General features: G+C 35.7%; 1 protein-coding gene across 1 annotated transcript; it reads right to left on the bottom strand.

Moving 5' to 3' along the window:
• Positions 1 to 1823: 1823 nt before the first annotated feature.
• On the bottom strand, positions 1824 to 3854 carry LOC123897678 (WUSCHEL-related homeobox 4). The gene is made up of 3 exons (XM_045948402.1): positions 3559 to 3854; positions 2674 to 2985; positions 1824 to 2193 (listed from the first exon to the last, which is right to left on the bottom strand). Exons 1-3 carry the CDS (start codon positions 3802 to 3804, stop codon positions 2038 to 2040), a joined length of 714 nt encoding a protein of 237 aa, XP_045804358.1. The 5' UTR covers positions 3805 to 3854; the 3' UTR covers positions 1824 to 2037.
• Between the last annotated feature and the right edge of the window lie 16533 nt (positions 3855 to 20387).

Genomic DNA, 20387 nt, shown 5'->3' with positions numbered 1-20387 from the left:
TGAATTTATGGCCACTAGACTATCCGGCCAAAAATTACATAGGATATGCAAGCATTAATTTGTAGCATTTTTTTCACCACCAGTATCTAGTCCATTGAACCGCCTAATCTGGTTTGGAGGTCAGTTATAGCATCAAGTGGTTTTCAGCCAATTCCTGATCGTAGTTGTGCGAGGATCGACCTGTGCTCTTTCCTACCAAGTTAAGCGTCAATCACAATTGAATCAACTAACGATAAGTGATTTATAGCATTTTGGTTGAAAAGAATTCATTGTGGTTCATGCACGTACCATTGATTTGTTTAATCACAACATCAATTCATTATTATCAAACCCTGAAAATCCATCTAAACACTTCATTGGATACTAATTAGTCAAAAACACAAACAAAAAATCAAATCAAAGGTTCTAATATAAATACAATGAACACTCAATAATTGATACAAACTCAAATTAAACCTTAAATGGACTAAAAAATTTGACAGAAAAAAAAAATCGCTAACTCATCATAATCAAAGATACAAGGGAACAAAAACCTATTTATGATAGATTCAGAAAAGAAAATAACAAAATCTATAAATCCAATAGAAAGAGAAACAAAAAATGGAGAAGATCACTGAAACTCAAGACGCTAAACATCATAATCAAAGTATCAACAAATTAAACAAGAGAAGAACATATAAATTGCGAGAAAAATCAATTGTGAAGAAGAAAACTTCAATTGGGAGGGAGAGAGAGAGAGAGAGAGGGGGGGGGGGGGGGGGGGGGGGGGGGGACCTGCTGAGATGCGATGAAGAACATGGACAACTATGAAGAGTTTGGATGGTGATGAGTGATTTTTCAAAGAAAGATGTGAGGGCGAAGTAAAATTAATTTTATACTTTAATTTTGGGAGAAATTTAGTTTTATGATTGTTTGTTTCCCGCCAAGGGGGAAAATTTAGAGAAAAACGACGAGGGAAAACTCTAGTTTCACCCATTTTGCAAATCTAAAAAATAGCGGTGGTAGTTAAAAAAAAAAGTTGAGTTAATCGTCAATGTATTAAAAGGCGACGACGATTATAAGACTACCGTCTTAGTATGTGTGACGTTATATTGCACCTTTTTTCTTGTAGAGATGAGATATCCTTTATGGTAGAGTGTCTACAAACTCATACTACTGACTTGAAAATATATACAGAATCACAATTGTAAAAGTTCAATAGTTATAACTAAACTCCTTTGTATATCATTAATTCTTAAATTTAATTTTGTGTTTTAATGTGTTTTGTACACACATTATTTGTCAATTAAAATACAACTAGTGTGCCTTTTGGCGACTATATATATACTTTAATTATGAATTTTTCAAATTGTTGATCTTTCTTTCCCTCTCAATTTTCATGGTGGGTTAATCATTGGCCCTACAAGCACTATGAATCTATGAAATATAGGACTAAATTATTTGCATGTCAAGGATGAAAAAATTACTAAATGAATTCATGTACCCTTTTGAAACTCAATGTGCCTTACTTTATGAAAGTCATGATCCATATAGTGTGAGTGGAGTATCCGGTGTGATTATTATGCAATATTTCAGCTGGATCGAGGACAAATGAACAATTACATGCTTTATTCAAATTTAAACCTAAATTATGAGAATGTTTATGCTTAATTAAGATAAGATTAGTAGAAGTAGGTGCGTGGACTTCAGTGTATGTCTAGCTTCACCTTTTAACCTAAAAGTTTTTGATTCACAAGCTTATGTCGTTTAAAAGGATTTATATTTTTCAAAAGTCACACCTACTACCATGAAAATCAAGAAATGGAAAGAAAAAAAAGGACAAATTAGTTTGGTTAATTTGGCTCCAAAGTCATGGAATAACATTACGTGAAAGAGTACAAAGATACAATAGTACTACTAGACATCTTTGTCTTTCTTCTTTCCCAATGCATATGAAAGAAGAAAAATTTACTAAAGCAAATTAAAGCATATTTTGGAAAGAAAAGGCTAAAAATTTAATTCCAATTGTTAATTAAAATGTTCATAGATCAAACTCCTTCATCTGCCTTCCGGATGTAATGGGAAAAGCTCTAGAGTTTTATGTTCCTCTTGTTTGCAAATTGACCAATTTTTCTCTTCTAAATACTCAAATGGCCAACTCCTACTCTTCTTCAATGGACTATCATCTCCTTGATCTCTTTCCATTACTTCTTCCTGCCCCAAAAAAATGTAACATATTCAATTAAATGTTCAAATTTAATATCCTAGTACTTAAAAAAAAACTAGGACTAATATTTAATTTTAGTACTAAAAGCAAGAAAATAATCTGAATTTGATTCTTGTCGGGGAACCTGTGGGGCACACAAGATGAGTTCCCTCATCCCAACTGAATTTTCTTCATGCGCATGAGTTAGAAATCGAACCTCTGACTACATGCTTAAGGGGACCAAGACCCTAAACACTTATCACTTGGATCAATTCATTGTTGGTCACACCAACACATATATAAAAAATAAATAAATGGATATCGCATTGCAAACTCGATAATTAGTCATATAGCTGATAAAATATAGGGATATTTTGAGATGCATATTGAGAGTCAAAGACCCTAATTACGGTAAATAAGAGAATTTAAATTTCATGGATCTTACATAAGCTTGAGTTGAATATTGGTATTAGACAAGAATATAGTACCTTTTTGGGGGTGTCCAAAGTTGTAATGCAACTAAAGGTGGATGACACTAGTGTGGTGGATGGAGTACGAGGACTATGAACAAGACCAAGACTGTTACGTTTCTGCTTTTGTCTCTCGCGTGCTTTGTGGTTTTGGAACCAATAGAACACATTTTTGCCTTCAATTTTACCGTACTTGCTAAGTTGAACAGTTATCTGTTCTATTTGTTGTGCATTTGGTGTTCTCATTCCACCTCTGTATAACATCTCCAAGATTCCTATTTGTTCTTGTGTTGGATTCCACCTTGTCCCTCCTGGAATATGCGTTTCAACCTATACAAACATAAATAATAATTACCATAAAATTCCTAAATCAAAAAGATTTTTTTAAAATAAAACAAAAATTTATTTGTCATTTAGTATTTCTCTTTCGAGTAAACTTTAGTCTTGTATAAGAAAAAAGAGGAACATGTTCGAAGATTTATCGGACATTAAATACATATATTTTTGTTAACTGAAAATTGGTTCAGCACTTTCTGAGAGACCAAAGTATTATATTATAGTCTATGTACTGAAAATTATGTGTTTTTTTTTTTCTTATTACTAAATATACAAAATTGTGTTATTGTCCTAAATATTATGAAAATATATAAAAATATACTTTGATGAAGTTGAAATTATTGGTGTGAAGCAATTAAGAAAATCTCTAAATTTTTAATGCCATGACATGATTTTTTTTTTCTGGTCTGTGGCTTATATGAAATTAACGTGAATTATTTGTTTTAATTCATTTTTAATTCATGATATGTGCACGTGAGTTTAATTATCACTACTGCATGGATAGAAATTAAGAATTAATTAAAAAAATATGAAAAAATAATTAAGGAGAGTTTATTAATTATGAACCTGGCTTTGTGGTGAAGGTGGATCTTTCTTGTTATCATGATCAGAGGAAGAAAGATTAATTGTGGAAGCACTTTCAGGTTTAATGAAAGTCTTGAGATCAAAAGAAAGAGAAGGGGTGGTGTGATTAGTAGAATTATCGGTGTTATTAGAAAATTTAGGTGCAAGAGGGCGTAAACGTTTGCAACCAAGTGTAAGAGAAGGTTCATGATGCTCCCAAAATCCACGTGTGAATTGATGCACCTTCATTTTAGTAATTTAATTTTGCACACGGTGATGAAAAAAAATGGATGATAGGGAATGTGATTATATAGAGAATGAAATTGAATGAATGAATAATGATATGATGAGAAAAACAAATAACAGTAAAAAGTGAAGAAAGTGGGAAATGAGGTGTTGCCTGTAAGAACCAAGACCAAATGATGAGGTGCAGTTGACTTTTAAATTTCCCTCTCTAAATTAAATAAAAAGTTAAAGACGACAAAATTCATCAAATCAAATGAAATATTTAAAGGTTCATAAAAAAGCACTCGGTAACTTGCATCTTGTACGTTAAAGAATACTGTTCCCTGCTGGTTATAACCTTTTCTTTTTTAGAGTTAGAGTGGTATATTTATTTCTTGGTTAGGGGTTTCCGTATAATGCATTGCTTTGGGATGTTAGTTCCGGTGGCTTTTGCAAATCTGCTGGGAGCTGAGATTTTTGGTCTATTTGAAAAGAGCATAATAATAGAGTTTTGAACTGTAATTTTTTTTTCTTTCGAAAAGTTGGTTTACAACATCAAAATAAACCTTTGTGGTTGAAAGTTAAGAAAAAAATTGTTATGATTTAAATCATTGGTTGTTATGAGTTGGGTTATCCAGTTAAAGTCCAATAAATTTTTTTTGTTCTCATCAAATAGTTAACATACGGCGAAAACACCTTTTAAGCTAAATGTCAATGAGGACAGTCATCTGTGTCTCATGCTCTTTGCCCATGGAACTTAAAGTGATCGTGCCTTGATCAGAATCGACCTAGTTCGGTGGTGCTCCTTTTCAGCTCCGATGAATGTGAGGGGGTTTTGTACCTGCAAGTGCTTCGACGCTCAAGTTAGTAAGAGTGTGAATCCAATGTTTTTTTTTTGACGCAATGAATTATCCAATGTTTTTTTTTACGCAATGAATTATCCAATGTTTTAAGAGTAGAGAATATGTACATGTGCCTTCTGCATGAGAAGACTGTCAGAAAACGGCTGGATAACCTTGATTCACAGTGAATGTCAATCATTCCGATGTCAGCCGTTACAGAAGACAAAGCTTGTTCGGTCGTTGAGCAGAGGAAGACGCTATTGGACCTTAAGACAATTTGGGTCGAGTTCGGCAGATAGGAGGTGGATCTCCTCGGTTATTGGACTGCAGGTCCAGTCCAGAACATAAAGGTATACAACAATTTTATTCCTGATTTATTTGGTTATTGTAGATATGTTATAATCTTGTAATTTCCAACATATCATCACACATCCTCTTTTTTCTCCCTTACACTATTAATCTCACATTCCATAAAATGCAACTAAGATCAAAATTATATTTAGATTTATTTAATAATAAAAAGTAGTAGAACATATTTAAAAAGTTTACACACTTATTTTTTGGTTCAGTCACATTGTGTTTCTCAGGTCGATAATCACTTTAAAATTCTTTTTCGTTTTAACTTTTTCATTCATCAAATCAATAGTACTATAGTATCACATTTTTTACTTTGATATTTATCATTCTCTTTTCCTATTTTTCACACTCATGAAAGGGAATGTTGTACACATAGCTAGCATAGTATCTAAGGGAATGAATGAAGTTGAAGGGAATGTGTAAACGTGTGTGGACACAGTAGGGTGTGTGTTGGCCCGTCAAATCGGGTCGTTTAAAATTTTCTTTGCTTTCATCATAAGGTGTTCTCACTTTTCGGTGCCCTTCGTGCTTCTCTCTCTTTCAAAGCATTTCCTCATCAATTAAAGTTAGTGAATGAATGAATGAATGCCAAAAGATTCCCCCTCCAATCCCTAAACTTCAATATGGAGGGTACCCCTTTTTTCTACTTTTCAAGATACGGATATGAGAATAGAAAAAAATAAAAAAAAATAATGCAAGAGTGAATTATATGTAGTCTTGTGGTGAATGCCGTCTCTTTTGTTAATTTTTAATATAAGAGAGTCTAAGTCCATAAAAAGAAACTAGCATAGTAAATGAGGTGTATTTTAGGATTTGAGCACTCGAAGAAAGTTTAACTCAAAAGATTCGTCTGATAGATGAGAGAATCTCATGATTTAAGTATTATATTAAGCATATTGATAGGACTTTTAACAATGTAGCAAATATTAACCGTATTTGTTAAAATTAAAGAACTTATATGAACGGATACCTTCAAAGATGATCAAACTAACCTCACACACTCATTTTGCTAAAGCGTTTACTTCTCTTTAAGTATGACTAATTAAAACTTCTCGATTCAACTTCAATAACCTAAGAATATTGAGGAACAAACTACACTTTCTAGAAAGAAGAGATGAACTGTGTCAAAAAAAAAAAAAAAAAAGAGATGAACCACATTTTGAGAATTAACATGAAGCTCAATTTGTCGGAATCCGTAATCATGAGCCAAAATATAATTAGACTTTCCGACACCTTCAAAGTTCCGCTACATATGTAGTTTACACACCTAAACACTTTGAGAATAGATGGATATGTCTTTTTTTAAAAAATAAAATGGTAAAACATGTTTAATACGTCTATAAATCTAGAAAATGTTCCTTAAAAAAATTTACAAAGGGTTGTAAGTATTTTCTCACTTTTCATTTTTCTAAATTTTGATCACATACATATTTTTTATATTGTTTTAATAACACATTTTTATAAAAAAATAGTACCTACTTATATTTTAAAAAAATATCTTTTTGAATGGCAAGTAAATTGTACTTAATTTCAATTTTTAATCTCTTTCTTTTGTATGTCTATAATTTCTTTCACATGGACCTATATATCATGATGAGGGTGTATATTTCTTAATAATAAAATGAGTGAAAATAATTTCCCTATGAGATCGAACTCCATGGTATCCACTCCCTTCTTTTAGGAACTGTAGCATCAATTTCCCAAATTCTACTTTACATATACTCCACGTATAGTCTCATTATGTTGGTGTATTATTAAATTTTACATAGACTCATCAAGTGGAGCCATGTATTTTATGCATGTTGCTAAATTATATAATAACCAATCGAAGATTCAAATGTATACAGAAATGTGGTATACTGTATGTGCATTTGCATTCGTATTGGTTAAACATTCTCACTTAAGCAACATGAGGAGTACTGGGCAATAATTTCGATTCCTACTATTAGAATATAAAACCGTTATTGTATCATTATTGTATCATTATTTGTATCATTATATTAGGAGATGCCATATTAATTTATATTGATTAGAAAATTATTTTGATGAGTCAACACTGACTCAATATGGTTGTACATATACTGATTGGCATAATGAAATGATCAAGGAAACAATTCTATTATGGTTGTGTTGGAACATGATGAAGGAATAAGAGGAAACTTGGTATTGAAGTAAACACATTTGTTAGAACCATGTGTAGTGTGAATTGAAAAAAGGCTCTTTGAGTCCCACATTGGAAAAATCACACCACTTGGTAGTGTTTATATACCACAAGGTGGCAATCCAAGGGTGTGCCCTTGGGGTACCCACTTTTGTAAGAAAGGGAGACCACACACAATGTCGAATATCACACGCGCGCCGCCGCCGCCGCCGTCCGTCCGACCGGCCGGCTTGGTTCGGGCCGGGCTTGGGCTTGGGTGATATATTAATTTTTTAATACTAAGAAAAAGAAATTTTTGAAATTTAAATTTCTTTTAGTGTGTCCCTTAATTCGCACATGTTAAATGTGCTTAGACCAAGTCTTGAACGGATTTCTATCTGTTAAACGGTCAAAAATGATGTGTCCGCGTGACCCTATTTTTGTGCCACGTTTGGAACTTTGACTGAGCAAATTCAGCTCCTTAAAATCCTCTGATTCCATTCTCCCTGCTTGCCTATAAATACTACTTATTCTCTTCAGTTTTCACACACTTTTCTTTTCTCTGCATTCTGAGAAACTGCTTTCTTTCCTCTCTATTTTTTCTTTCTTCGAAAAATTATTGTTGTTTCAATATTTGAACGGTTGTAAACCGTAGAATTGATATTCGTATATCAATTAGAGTGGTTCGAATTTTCGACCATATTTGGTGTTATTCTGACCGATACTACAGTGCAGTAGTTTATCGGTATTTTCTTTGAAAACGGCTGTTTTATCCTGGGGACTTCGCGGTCGATATACTACAGTGCACTTCTTCGAGTAGTTCCGCGAAACGTCTTAAAGAAAGCGACCTAGTACGCGACTCAGCCAATAATTTAATTCGTTGCCAATTTTGAAAAATCAGTTTTCTGTTTTTTTTTAAAAGTCAGTAAACCGTTTTACAACAATTTTAAGACGTTTCGAAAATATCATGGCAAACGAAGAGATTATTGGTAACTCATCTGTCGGTGCTACCGAAAGGCCGTTTAAGTTTGAGGGTAATCATTTCAAACGTTGGCAGCAAAAAATGTTTTTCTTTCTAACTCTTAAAAAGTGTGCCTACGTTTTGAAACAGCCCATTCCTGTGGTTCCTGCTGAAGCTTCGGCTTCTGGAACTAATGAACAGACCGTTAACACCAACGGTGATGCTGTCTCTGCCGAGAAAGATAAAGGCAAGGCCACGGCAGAACAGCTTAAAGAGAAAGCGCTGCAACTAGAAATAGATAGGCAGCTCTGGATTGATAATGATTATGTTTGCAAAAACTATATCATTAATGGATTGGAGGATGATCTGTATGATTATTACAGAACTTATAACACAGCCAGTGATGTGTGGGAGGCTCTGAGTAAGAAGTATGATACTGATGTTGCTGGTGTTGGAGATGTGGTTCTGAAGTTCACATCTGGAAAGACTCTTATCTTGAAGGAAGTCCTTCATGTTCCTGAGATGAAGAAGAATCTTGTTTCTGGTTTCCTCTTAAATAAGGCTGGGTTTAATCAAACTATTGGGGCTGATATGTACACCATCACTAAGAATGGTATTTTTATTGGGAAAGGGTACGCCTCTGATGGCATGTTTAAGCTTAATGTTGATGAAATGATTATTAATAAAATTTCTCCTTCTGTTTACTCTTTGTGTGATTTTAATATTTGGCATTCTAGACTTTGTCATGTTAATAAACGCTCAATCTTGAATATTAGTAACTTAGGATTAATTCCTAAACTTAGTTTTAATGACATAGAAAAATGTGAATTTTGTAGTCAAGCAAAAATAACAAAGAGCAAACATAAATCAGTAATACGAGAATCTGAACCAATGGACCTTATACATTCTGATATATGTGAACTAGATGGAACCATGACTAGGAATAACAAACGTTATTTTATCACTTTTATTGATGATTGTTCAGATTATACTTTTGTTTATTTAATGAAAAATAAAAGTGATGCTTTTGACATGTTCAAAATTTTTGTGAAAGAAATAGAAACTCAATTTAATACGAAAATCAAAAGACTTCGTAGTGATAGGGGAACCGAATATAATTCTAGTTTATTTAATGATTTTTATAAACAACACGGAATTATACATGAAACGACTGCACCATATTCCCCTGAAATGAATGGTAAAGCAGAAAGAAAGAATAGAACTCTTACTGAATTAGTAGTTGCTATTATGTTAAATTCTGGTGCCGCTAAACATTGGTGGGGGGAAATAATTTTGACTGTCTGCTTTGTTTTGAATAGAATTCCCAAATCTAAAAGAAGCGAATCCGCTTATGAAATATTAAAGAAAAGACAACCAAACTTGTCTTATTTAAGAACTTGGGGATGTCTAGCCTATGTCCGTAAACCGGACCCGAAGCGAGTTAAACTCGCTAGTAGAGCCTATGAATGTGTATTCATTGGTTACGCAGCAAACAGTAAAGCATATAGGTTTTACGACCTAAATGAAAAAGTGATCATAGAATCTAATGATGCAGATTTCTATGAAAATAAATTTCCCTTTAAATCAAGAAATAGTGGGGGCACTGAACAGGATAATATTCCTGAGTCGAGTCACTTACCAGTGATACCAAATGATGATAGCAATGACGAAGTAGAAAATGAACTTCGTAGAAGCAAACGTGTAAGAGTCGCTAAAGACTATGGTCCAGACTATGCGACCTTTACATTGAATGAAGATCCGGCAAATCTTCAAGAAGCCTTGTCATCGATGGATGCAGATCTTTGGCAAGAAGCTATTAATGATGAGATGGATTCTCTAGAATCTAACAAAACATGGCACTTAGTAGACTTACCTCCCGGCTGCAAACCAATTGGTTGCAAATGGATTTTGAAAAAGAAACTAAAACCCGACGGCACGGTTGAAAAATACAAGGCTCGCCTTGTAGCCAAAGGTTTTAGACAAAGAGAAAATATAGATTTCTTCGACACATTTTCACCAGTCACTAGAATAACGTCCATTCGAGTACTTATTTCAATAGCAGCTATTTATAACTTAATTGTACACCAAATGGACGTTAAAACTGCTTTTTTAAATGGTGACTTAGAAGAAGAAATCTATATGGAACAACCCGAAGGGTTTGTTATACATGGACAAGAAACTAAGGTCTGCAAGTTAGATAAATCTCTGTATGGTCTTAAACAAGCTCCGAAACAATGGCATGAAAAGTTTGATAACTTAATGATATTGAATGGGTTCAGACTCAATGAGAGTGACAAATGCATTTACTATAAAAGTGATGGCAACATTTGCACTATAATATGTCTCTATGTAGATGACATGTTGATATTTGGCTCAAACCTTTCTGCCATAAATAATGTGAAATCAATGTTGAGTAACAACTTTGATATGAAAGACCTCGGAGAAGCTAGTGTGATTCTTGGAATAAAAATCACTAGGTCTGAGAAGGGGATATCCCTAGATCAATCACATTATGTGGAAAAGATCCTAAAGAAATACGGTTATTTTAACTGTAAACCTGCCTGCACACCTTATGATCCCAGTGTAAAACTGTTTAAGAACACTGGTGATAGCGTAAGACAAACAGAATACGCGAGCATCATTGGTAGTCTTAGGTATGCCACTGATTGTACTAGACCCGACATCGCCTATGTCGTGGGACTTTTGTGTAGGTTTACCAGCAGACCCAGTAATGAGCATTGGCACGCTATTGAGAGAGTCATGAGATACCTGAAAAGGACCATGAATCTCGGATTACACTATCAGAGATTTCCAGCTGTACTTGAAGGGTACAGTGATGCTGATTGGAACACCTTGTCAGATGATTCCAAAGCAACTAGTGGCTTTATATTTAGTATAGCCGGTGGAGCTGTATCATGGAAGTCTAAGAAACAGACCATTTTGGCACAGTCCACTATGGAATCTGAAATGATAGCACTAGCAACTGCTAGTGAAGAAGCAAGCTGGTTGAGATGCTTGTTATCTGAGATTCCCCTATGGGAAAAACCTATGCCTGCTGTCTTGATCCATTGTGATAGTACTGCAGCTATCGCTAAAATTGAGAATCGTTTTTTTAACGGTAAAAGACGTCAAATTAGAAGAAAGCACAGCACAGTGAGAGAGCTCATCACTACAGGTGCTGTGAGAGTGGATCATGTACGCACTAATGATAACCTAGCAGATCCTTTGACGAAAGGACTGGCTAGAGAGAAAGTCCAAAATACATCTGTCAAGATGGGACTAATGCCTATGAAGTGAATTACTTATGATGGTAACCCAACCTAAAAGACTGGAGATCCCAAGAATTAGGTTCCAATGGGTAAACAACAAGTTGTGAGTAATATGAGATGAACATGCAAAAGGAGAAGCATGAATCCTGAAATGAGAAAGGTTGAGTTAGCAAAACTCTTAGTGAAATCTATACTCTATAGGAGTGGAGTACATCAGGAGTACTCTTGATAGAATCACCTATATGAATGTGGAACTGAGGCCGGTTTCTCTGGAATTTCGGGGCGAATTCCTAGAGCATTCATGAAACTGGGATAGACGTGCAGGGCCATTAATGCACGGGCCTTAGAAAACACCTTAAGAAAGGTTGTGTGCTGGTTTGAGGAAAATCTGAGATAGAGTTCCAAGACTAAACGTCACTCTTGCTTAATCAGGCTCTTACTGGCTACGTGAAGGTTCCAAGACTTAGCTCACCTTCGCTTATGCACAATCTTACTGAAACGTTTAACGTTATGACTGAAACAACTTTTTTAAATTCAAGTGGGGGATTGTTGGAACATGATGAAGGAATAAGAGGAAACTTGGTATTGAAGTAAACACATTTGTTAGAACCATGTGTAGTGTGAATTGAAAAAAGGCTCTTTGAGTCCCACATTGGAAAAATCACACCACTTGGTAGTGTTTATATACCACAAGGTGGCAATCCAAGGGTGTGCCCTTGGGGTACCCACTTTTGTAAGAAAGGGAGACCACACACAATGTCGAATATCACACGCGCGCGCGCGCCGCCGCCGCCGCCGTCCGTCCGACCGGCCGGCTCGGCTCGGCTCGGTTCGGTTCGGTTCGGGCCGGGCTTGGGCTTGGGTGATATATTAATTTTTTAATACTAAGAAAAAGAAATTTTTGAAATTTAAATTTCTTTTAGTGTGTCCCTTAATTCGCACATGTTAAATGTGCTTAGACCAAGTCTTGAACGGATTTCTATCTGTTAAACGGTCAAAAATGATGTGTCCGCGTGTCCCTATTTTTGTGCCACGTTTGGAACTTTGACTGAGCAAATTCAGCTCCTTAAAATCCTCTGATTCCATTCTCCCTGCTTGCCTATAAATACTACTTATTCTCTTCAGTTTTCACACACTTTTCTTTTCTCTGCATTCTGAGAAACTGCTTTCTTTCCTCTCTATTTTTTCTTTCTTCGAAAAATTATTGTTGTTTCAATATTTGAACGGTTGTAAACCGTAGAATTGATATTCGTATATCAATTAGAGTGGTTCGAATTTTCGACCATATTTGGTGTTATTCTGACCGATACTACAGTGCAGTAGTTTATCGGTATTTTCTTTGAAAACGGCTGTTTTATCCTGGGGACTTCGCGGTCGATATACTACAGTGCACTTCTTCGAGTAGTTCCGCGAAACGTCTTAAAGAAAGCGACCTAGTACGCGACTCAGCCAATAATTTAATTCGTTGCCAATTTTGAAAAATCAGTTTTCTGTTTTTTTTTAAAAGTCAGTAAACCGTTTTACAACAATTTTAAGACGTTTCGAAAATATCATGGCAAACGAAGAGATTATTGGTAACTCATCTGTCGGTGCTACCGAAAGGCCGTTTAAGTTTGAGGGTAATCATTTCAAACGTTGGCAGCAAAAAATGTTTTTCTTTCTAACTCTTAAAAAGTGTGCCTACGTTTTGAAACAGCCCATTCCTGTGGTTCCTGCTGAAGCTTCGGCTTCTGGAACTAATGAACAGACCGTTAACACCAACGGTGATGCTGTCTCTGCCGAGAAAGATAAAGGCAAGGCCACGGCAGAACAGCTTAAAGAGAAAGCGCTGCAACTAGAAATAGATAGGCAGCTCTGGATTGATAATGATTATGTTTGCAAAAACTATATCATTAATGGATTGGAGGATGATCTGTATGATTATTACAGAACTTATAACACAGCCAGTGATGTGTGGGAGGCTCTGAGTAAGAAGTATGATACTGATGTTGCTGGTGTTGGAGATGTGGTTCTGAAGTTCACATCTGGAAAGACTCTTATCTTGAAGGAAGTCCTTCATGTTCCTGAGATGAAGAAGAATCTTGTTTCTGGTTTCCTCTTAAATAAGGCTGGGTTTAATCAAACTATTGGGGCTGATATGTACACCATCACTAAGAATGGTATTTTTATTGGGAAAGGGTACGCCTCTGATGGCATGTTTAAGCTTAATGTTGATGAAATGATTATTAATAAAATTTCTCCTTCTGTTTACTCTTTGTGTGATTTTAATATTTGGCATTCTAGACTTTGTCATGTTAATAAACGCTCAATCTTGAATATTAGTAACTTAGGATTAATTCCTAAACTTAGTTTTAATGACATAGAAAAATGTGAATTTTGTAGTCAAGCAAAAATAACAAAGAGCAAACATAAATCAGTAATACGAGAATCTGAACCAATGGACCTTATACATTCTGATATATGTGAACTAGATGGAACCATGACTAGGAATAACAAACGTTATTTTATCACTTTTATTGATGATTGTTCAGATTATACTTTTGTTTATTTAATGAAAAATAAAAGTGATGCTTTTGACATGTTCAAAATTTTTGTGAAAGAAATAGAAACTCAATTTAATACGAAAATCAAAAGACTTCGTAGTGATAGGGGAACCGAATATAATTCTAGTTTATTTAATGATTTTTATAAACAACACGGAATTATACATGAAACGACTGCACCATATTCCCCTGAAATGAATGGTAAAGCAGAAAGAAAGAATAGAACTCTTACTGAATTAGTAGTTGCTATTATGTTAAATTCTGGTGCCGCTAAACATTGGTGGGGGGAAATAATTTTGACTGTCTGCTTTGTTTTGAATAGAATTCCCAAATCTAAAAGAAGCGAATCCGCTTATGAAATATTAAAGAAAAGACAACCAAACTTGTCTTATTTAAGAACTTGGGGATGTCTAGCCTATGTCCGTAAACCGGACCCGAAGCGAGTTAAACTCGCTAGTAGAGCCTATGAATGTGTATTCATTGGTTACGCAGCAAACAGTAAAGCATATAGGTTTTACGACCTAAATGAAAAAGTGATCATAGAATCTAATGATGCAGATTTCTATGAAAATAAATTTCCCTTTAAATCAAGAAATAGTGGGGGCACTGAACAGGATAATATTCCTGAGTCGAGTCACTTACCAGTGATACCAAATGATGATAGCAATGACGAAGTAGAAAATGAACTTCGTAGAAGCAAACGTGTAAGAGTCGCTAAAGACTATGGTCCAGACTATGCGACCTTTACATTGAATGAAGATCCGGCAAATCTTCAAGAAGCCTTGTCATCGATGGATGCAGATCTTTGGCAAGAAGCTATTAATGATGAGATGGATTCTCTAGAATCTAACAAAACATGGCACTTAGTAGACTTACCTCCCGGCTGCAAACCAATTGGTTGCAAATGGATTTTGAAAAAGAAACTAAAACCCGACGGCACGGTTGAAAAATACAAGGCTCGCCTTGTAGCCAAAGGTTTTAGACAAAGAGAAAATATAGATTTCTTCGACACATTTTCACCAGTCACTAGAATAACGTCCATTCGAGTACTTATTTCAATAGCAGCTATTTATAACTTAATTGTACACCAAATGGACGTTAAAACTGCTTTTTTAAATGGTGACTTAGAAGAAGAAATCTATATGGAACAACCCGAAGGGTTTGTTATACATGGACAAGAAACTAAGGTCTGCAAGTTAGATAAATCTCTGTATGGTCTTAAACAAGCTCCGAAACAATGGCATGAAAAGTTTGATAACTTAATGATATTGAATGGGTTCAGACTCAATGAGAGTGACAAATGCATTTACTATAAAAGTGATGGCAACATTTGCACTATAATATGTCTCTATGTAGATGACATGTTGATATTTGGCTCAAACCTTTCTGCCATAAATAATGTGAAATCAATGTTGAGTAACAACTTTGATATGAAAGACCTCGGAGAAGCTAGTGTGATTCTTGGAATAAAAATCACTAGGTCTGAGAAGGGGATATCCCTAGATCAATCACATTATGTGGAAAAGATCCTAAAGAAATACGGTTATTTTAACTGTAAACCTGCCTGCACACCTTATGATCCCAGTGTAAAACTGTTTAAGAACACTGGTGATAGCGTAAGACAAACAGAATACGCGAGCATCATTGGTAGTCTTAGGTATGCCACTGATTGTACTAGACCCGACATCGCCTATGTCGTGGGACTTTTGTGTAGGTTTACCAGCAGACCCAGTAATGAGCATTGGCACGCTATTGAGAGAGTCATGAGATACCTGAAAAGGACCATGAATCTCGGATTACACTATCAGAGATTTCCAGCTGTACTTGAAGGGTACAGTGATGCTGATTGGAACACCTTGTCAGATGATTCCAAAGCAACTAGTGGCTTTATATTTAGTATAGCCGGTGGAGCTGTATCATGGAAGTCTAAGAAACAGACCATTTTGGCACAGTCCACTATGGAATCTGAAATGATAGCACTAGCAACTGCTAGTGAAGAAGCAAGCTGGTTGAGATGCTTGTTATCTGAGATTCCCCTATGGGAAAAACCTATGCCTGCTGTCTTGATCCATTGTGATAGTACTGCAGCTATCGCTAAAATTGAGAATCGTTTTTTTAACGGTAAAAGACGTCAAATTAGAAGAAAGCACAGCACAGTGAGAGAGCTCATCACTACAGGTGCTGTGAGAGTGGATCATGTACGCACTAATGATAACCTAGCAGATCCTTTGACGAAAGGACTGGCTAGAGAGAAAGTCCAAAATACATCTGTCAAGATGGGACTAATGCCTATGAAGTGAATTACTTATGATGGTAACCCAACCTAAAAGACTGGAGATCCCAAGAATTAGGTTCCAATGGGTAAACAACAAGTTGTGAGTAATATGAGATGAACATGCAAAAGGAGAAGCATGAATCCTGAAATGAGAAAGGTTGAGTTAGCAAAACTCTTAGTGAAATCTATACTCTATAGGAGTGGAGTACATCAGGAGTACTCTTGATAGAATCACCTATATGAATGTGGAACTGAGGCCGGTTTCTCTGGAATTTCGGGGCGAATTCCTAGAGCATTCATGAAACTGGGATAGACGTGCAGGGCCATTAATGCACGGGCCTTAGAAAACACCTTAAGAAAGGTTGTGTGCTGGTTTGAGGAAAATCTGAGATAGAGTTCCAAGACTAAACGTCACTCTTGCTTAATCAGGCTCTTACTGGCTACGTGAAGGTTCCAAGACTTAGCTCACCTTCGCTTATGCACAATCTTACTGAAACGTTTAACGTTATGACTGAAACAACTTTTTTAAATTCAAGTGGGGGATTGTTGGAACATGATGAAGGAATAAGAGGAAACTTAGTATTGAAGTAAACACATTTGTTAGAACCATGTGTAGTGTGAATTGAAAAAAGGCTCTTTGAGTCCCACATTGGAAAAATCACACCACTTGGTAGTGTTTATATACCACAAGGTGGCAATCCAAGGGTGTGCCCTTGGGGTACCCACTTTTGTAAGAAAGGGAGACCACACACAATGTCGAATATCACACGCGCGCGCGCGCCGCCGCCGCCGCCGTCCGTCCGACCGGCCGGCTCGGCTCGGCTCGGTTCGGTTCGGTTCGGGCCGGGCTTGGGCTTGGGTGATATATTAATTTTTTAATACTAAGAAAAAGAAATTTTTGAAATTTAAATTTCTTTTAGTGTGTCCCTTAATTCGCACATGTTAAATGTGCTTAGACCAAGTCTTGAACGGATTTCTATCTGTTAAACGGTCAAAAATGATGTGTCCGCGTGTCCCTATTTTTGTGCCACGTTTGGAACTTTGACTGAGCAAATTCAGCTCCTTAAAATCCTCTGATTCCATTCTCCCTGCTTGCCTATAAATACTACTTATTCTCTTCAGTTTTCACACACTTTTCTTTTCTCTGCATTCTGAGAAACTGCTTTCTTTCCTCTCTATTTTTTCTTTCTTCGAAAAATTATTGTTGTTTCAATATTTGAACGGTTGTAAACCGTAGAATTGATATTCGTATATCAATTAGAGTGGTTCGAATTTTCGACCATATTTGGTGTTATTCTGACCGATACTACAGTGCAGTAGTTTATCGGTATTTTCTTTGAAAACGGCTGTTTTATCCTGGGGACTTCGCGGTCGATATACTACAGTGCACTTCTTCGAGTAGTTCCGCGAAACGTCTTAAAGAAAGCGACCTAGTACGCGACTCAGCCAATAATTTAATTCGTTGCCAATTTTGAAAAATCAGTTTTCTGTTTTTTTTTAAAAGTCAGTAAACCGTTTTACAACAATTTTAAGACGTTTCGAAAATATCATGGCAAACGAAGAGATTATTGGTAACTCATCTGTCGGTGCTACCGAAAGGCCGTTTAAGTTTGAGGGTAATCATTTCAAACGTTGGCAGCAAAAAATGTTTTTCTTTCTAACTCTTAAAAAGTGTGCCTACGTTTTGAAACAGCCCATTCCTGTGGTTCCTGCTGAAGCTTCGGCTTCTGGAACTAATGAACAGACCGTTAACACCAACGGTGATGCTGTCTCTGCCGAGAAAGATAAAGGCAAGGCCACGGCAGAACAGCTTAAAGAGAAAGCGCTGCAACTAGAAATAGATAGGCAGCTCTGGATTGATAATGATTATGTTTGCAAAAACTATATCATTAATGGATTGGAGGATGATCTGTATGATTATTACAGAACTTATAACACAGCCAGTGATGTGTGGGAGGCTCTGAGTAAGAAGTATGATACTGATGTTGCTGGTGTTGGAGATGTGGTTCTGAAGTTCACATCTGGAAAGACTCTTATCTTGAAGGAAGTCCTTCATGTTCCTGAGATGAAGAAGAATCTTGTTTCTGGTTTCCTCTTAAATAAGGCTGGGTTTAATCAAACTATTGGGGCTGATATGTACACCATCACTAAGAATGGTATTTTTATTGGGAAAGGGTACGCCTCTGATGGCATGTTTAAGCTTAATGTTGATGAAATGATTATTAATAAAATTTCTCCTTCTGTTTACTCTTTGTGTGATTTTAATATTTGGCATTCTAGACTTTGTCATGTTAATAAACGCTCAATCTTGAATATTAGTAACTTAGGATTAATTCCTAAACTTAGTTTTAATGACATAGAAAAATGTGAATTTTGTAGTCAAGCAAAAATAACAAAGAGCAAACATAAATCAGTAATACGAGAATCTGAACCAATGGACCTTATACATTCTGATATATGTGAACTAGATGGAACCATGACTAGGAATAACAAACGTTATTTTATCACTTTTATTGATGATTGTTCAGATTATACTTTTGTTTATTTAATGAAAAATAAAAGTGATGCTTTTGACATGTTCAAAATTTTTGTGAAAGAAATAGAAACTCAATTTAATATGAAAATCAAAAGACTTCGTAGTGATAGGGGAACCGAATATAATTCTAGTTTATTTAATGATTTTTATAAACAACACGGAATTATACATGAAACGACTGCACCATATTCCCCTGAAATGAATGGTAAAGCAGAAAGAAAGAATAGAACTCTTACTGAATTAGTAGTTGCTATTATGTTAAATTCTGGTGCCGCTAAACATTGGTGGGGGGAAATAATTTTGACTGTCTGCTTTGTTTTGAATAGAATTCCCAAATCTAAAAGAAGCGAATCCGCTTATGAAATATTAAAGAAAAGACAACCAAACTTGTCTTATTTAAGAACTTGGGGATGTCTAGCCTATGTCCGTAAACCGGACCCGAAGCGAGTTAAACTCGCTAGTAGAGCCTATGAATGTGTATTCATTGGTTACGCAGCAAACAGTAAAGCATATAGGTTTTACGACCTAAATGAAAAAGTGATCATAGAATCTAATGATGCAGATTTCTATGAAAATAAATTTCCCTTTAAATCAAGAAATAGTGGGGGCACTGAACAGGATAATATTCCTGAGTCGAGTCACTTACCAGTGATACCAAATGATGATAGCAATGACGAAGTAGAAAATGAACTTCGTAGAAGCAAACGTGTAAGAGTCGCTAAAGACTATGGTCCAGACTATGCGACCTTTACATTGAATGAAGATCCGGCAAATCTTCAAGAAGCCTTGTCATCGATGGATGCAGATCTTTGGCAAGAAGCTATTAATGATGAGATGGATTCTCTAGAATCTAACAAAACATGGCACTTAGTAGACTTACCTCCCGGCTGCAAACCAATTGGTTGCAAATGGATTTTGAAAAAGAAACTAAAACCCGACGGCACGGTTGAAAAATACAAGGCTCGCCTTGTAGCCAAAGGTTTTAGACAAAGAGAAAATATAGATTTCTTCGACACATTTTCACCAGTCACTAGAATAACGTCCATTCGAGTACTTATTTCAATAGCAGCTATTTATAACTTAATTGTACACCAAATGGACGTTAAAACTGCTTTTTTAAATGGTGACTTAGAAGAAGAAATCTATATGGAACAACCCGAAGGGTTTGTTATACATGGACAAGAAACTAAGGTCTGCAAGTTAGATAAATCTCTGTATGGTCTTAAACAAGCTCCGAAACAATGGCATGAAAAGTTTGATAACTTAATGATATTGAATGGGTTCAGACTCAATGAGAGTGACAAATGCATTTACTATAAAAGTGATGGCAACATTTGCACTATAATATGTCTCTATGTAGATGACATGTTGATATTTGGCTCAAACCTTTCTGCCATAAATAATGTGAAATCAATGTTGAGTAACAACTTTGATATGAAAGACCTCGGAGAAGCTAGTGTGATTCTTGGAATAAAAATCACTAGGTCTGAGAAGGGGATATCCCTAGATCAATCACATTATGTGGAAAAGATCCTAAAGAAATACGGTTATTTTAACTGTAAACCTGCCTGCACACCTTATGATCCCAGTGTAAAACTGTTTAAGAACACTGGTGATAGCGTAAGACAAACAGAATACGCGAGCATCATTGGTAGTCTTAGGTATGCCACTGATTGTACTAGAC

Source organism: Trifolium pratense, linkage group LG1 (genome assembly GCF_020283565.1).
Source record: "Trifolium pratense cultivar HEN17-A07 linkage group LG1, ARS_RC_1.1, whole genome shotgun sequence".
Taxonomy (NCBI): Eukaryota; Viridiplantae; Streptophyta; class Magnoliopsida; order Fabales; family Fabaceae; genus Trifolium; species Trifolium pratense.
Note: the sequence above shows the minus strand (reverse complement) of the source record. Positions and strands in the feature narration are given on the sequence as shown.

Excerpts from the sequence above, each read along its gene's own strand:
- LOC123897678 (XM_045948402.1), bottom strand. The coding sequence starts at position 3,804 with ATGAAGGTGCATCAATTCACACGTGGATTTTGGGAGCATCATGAACCT. Across the intron at positions 2,986-3,558 it reads CACCTTCACCACAAAGCCAG|GTTGAAACGCATATTCCAGG; the intron begins GTTCATAATTAA and ends ATGTTTGTATAG. Across the intron at positions 2,194-2,673 it reads CTTTGGACACCCCCAAAAAG|GAAGAAGTAATGGAAAGAGA; the intron begins GTACTATATTCT and ends TTTTTGGGGCAG.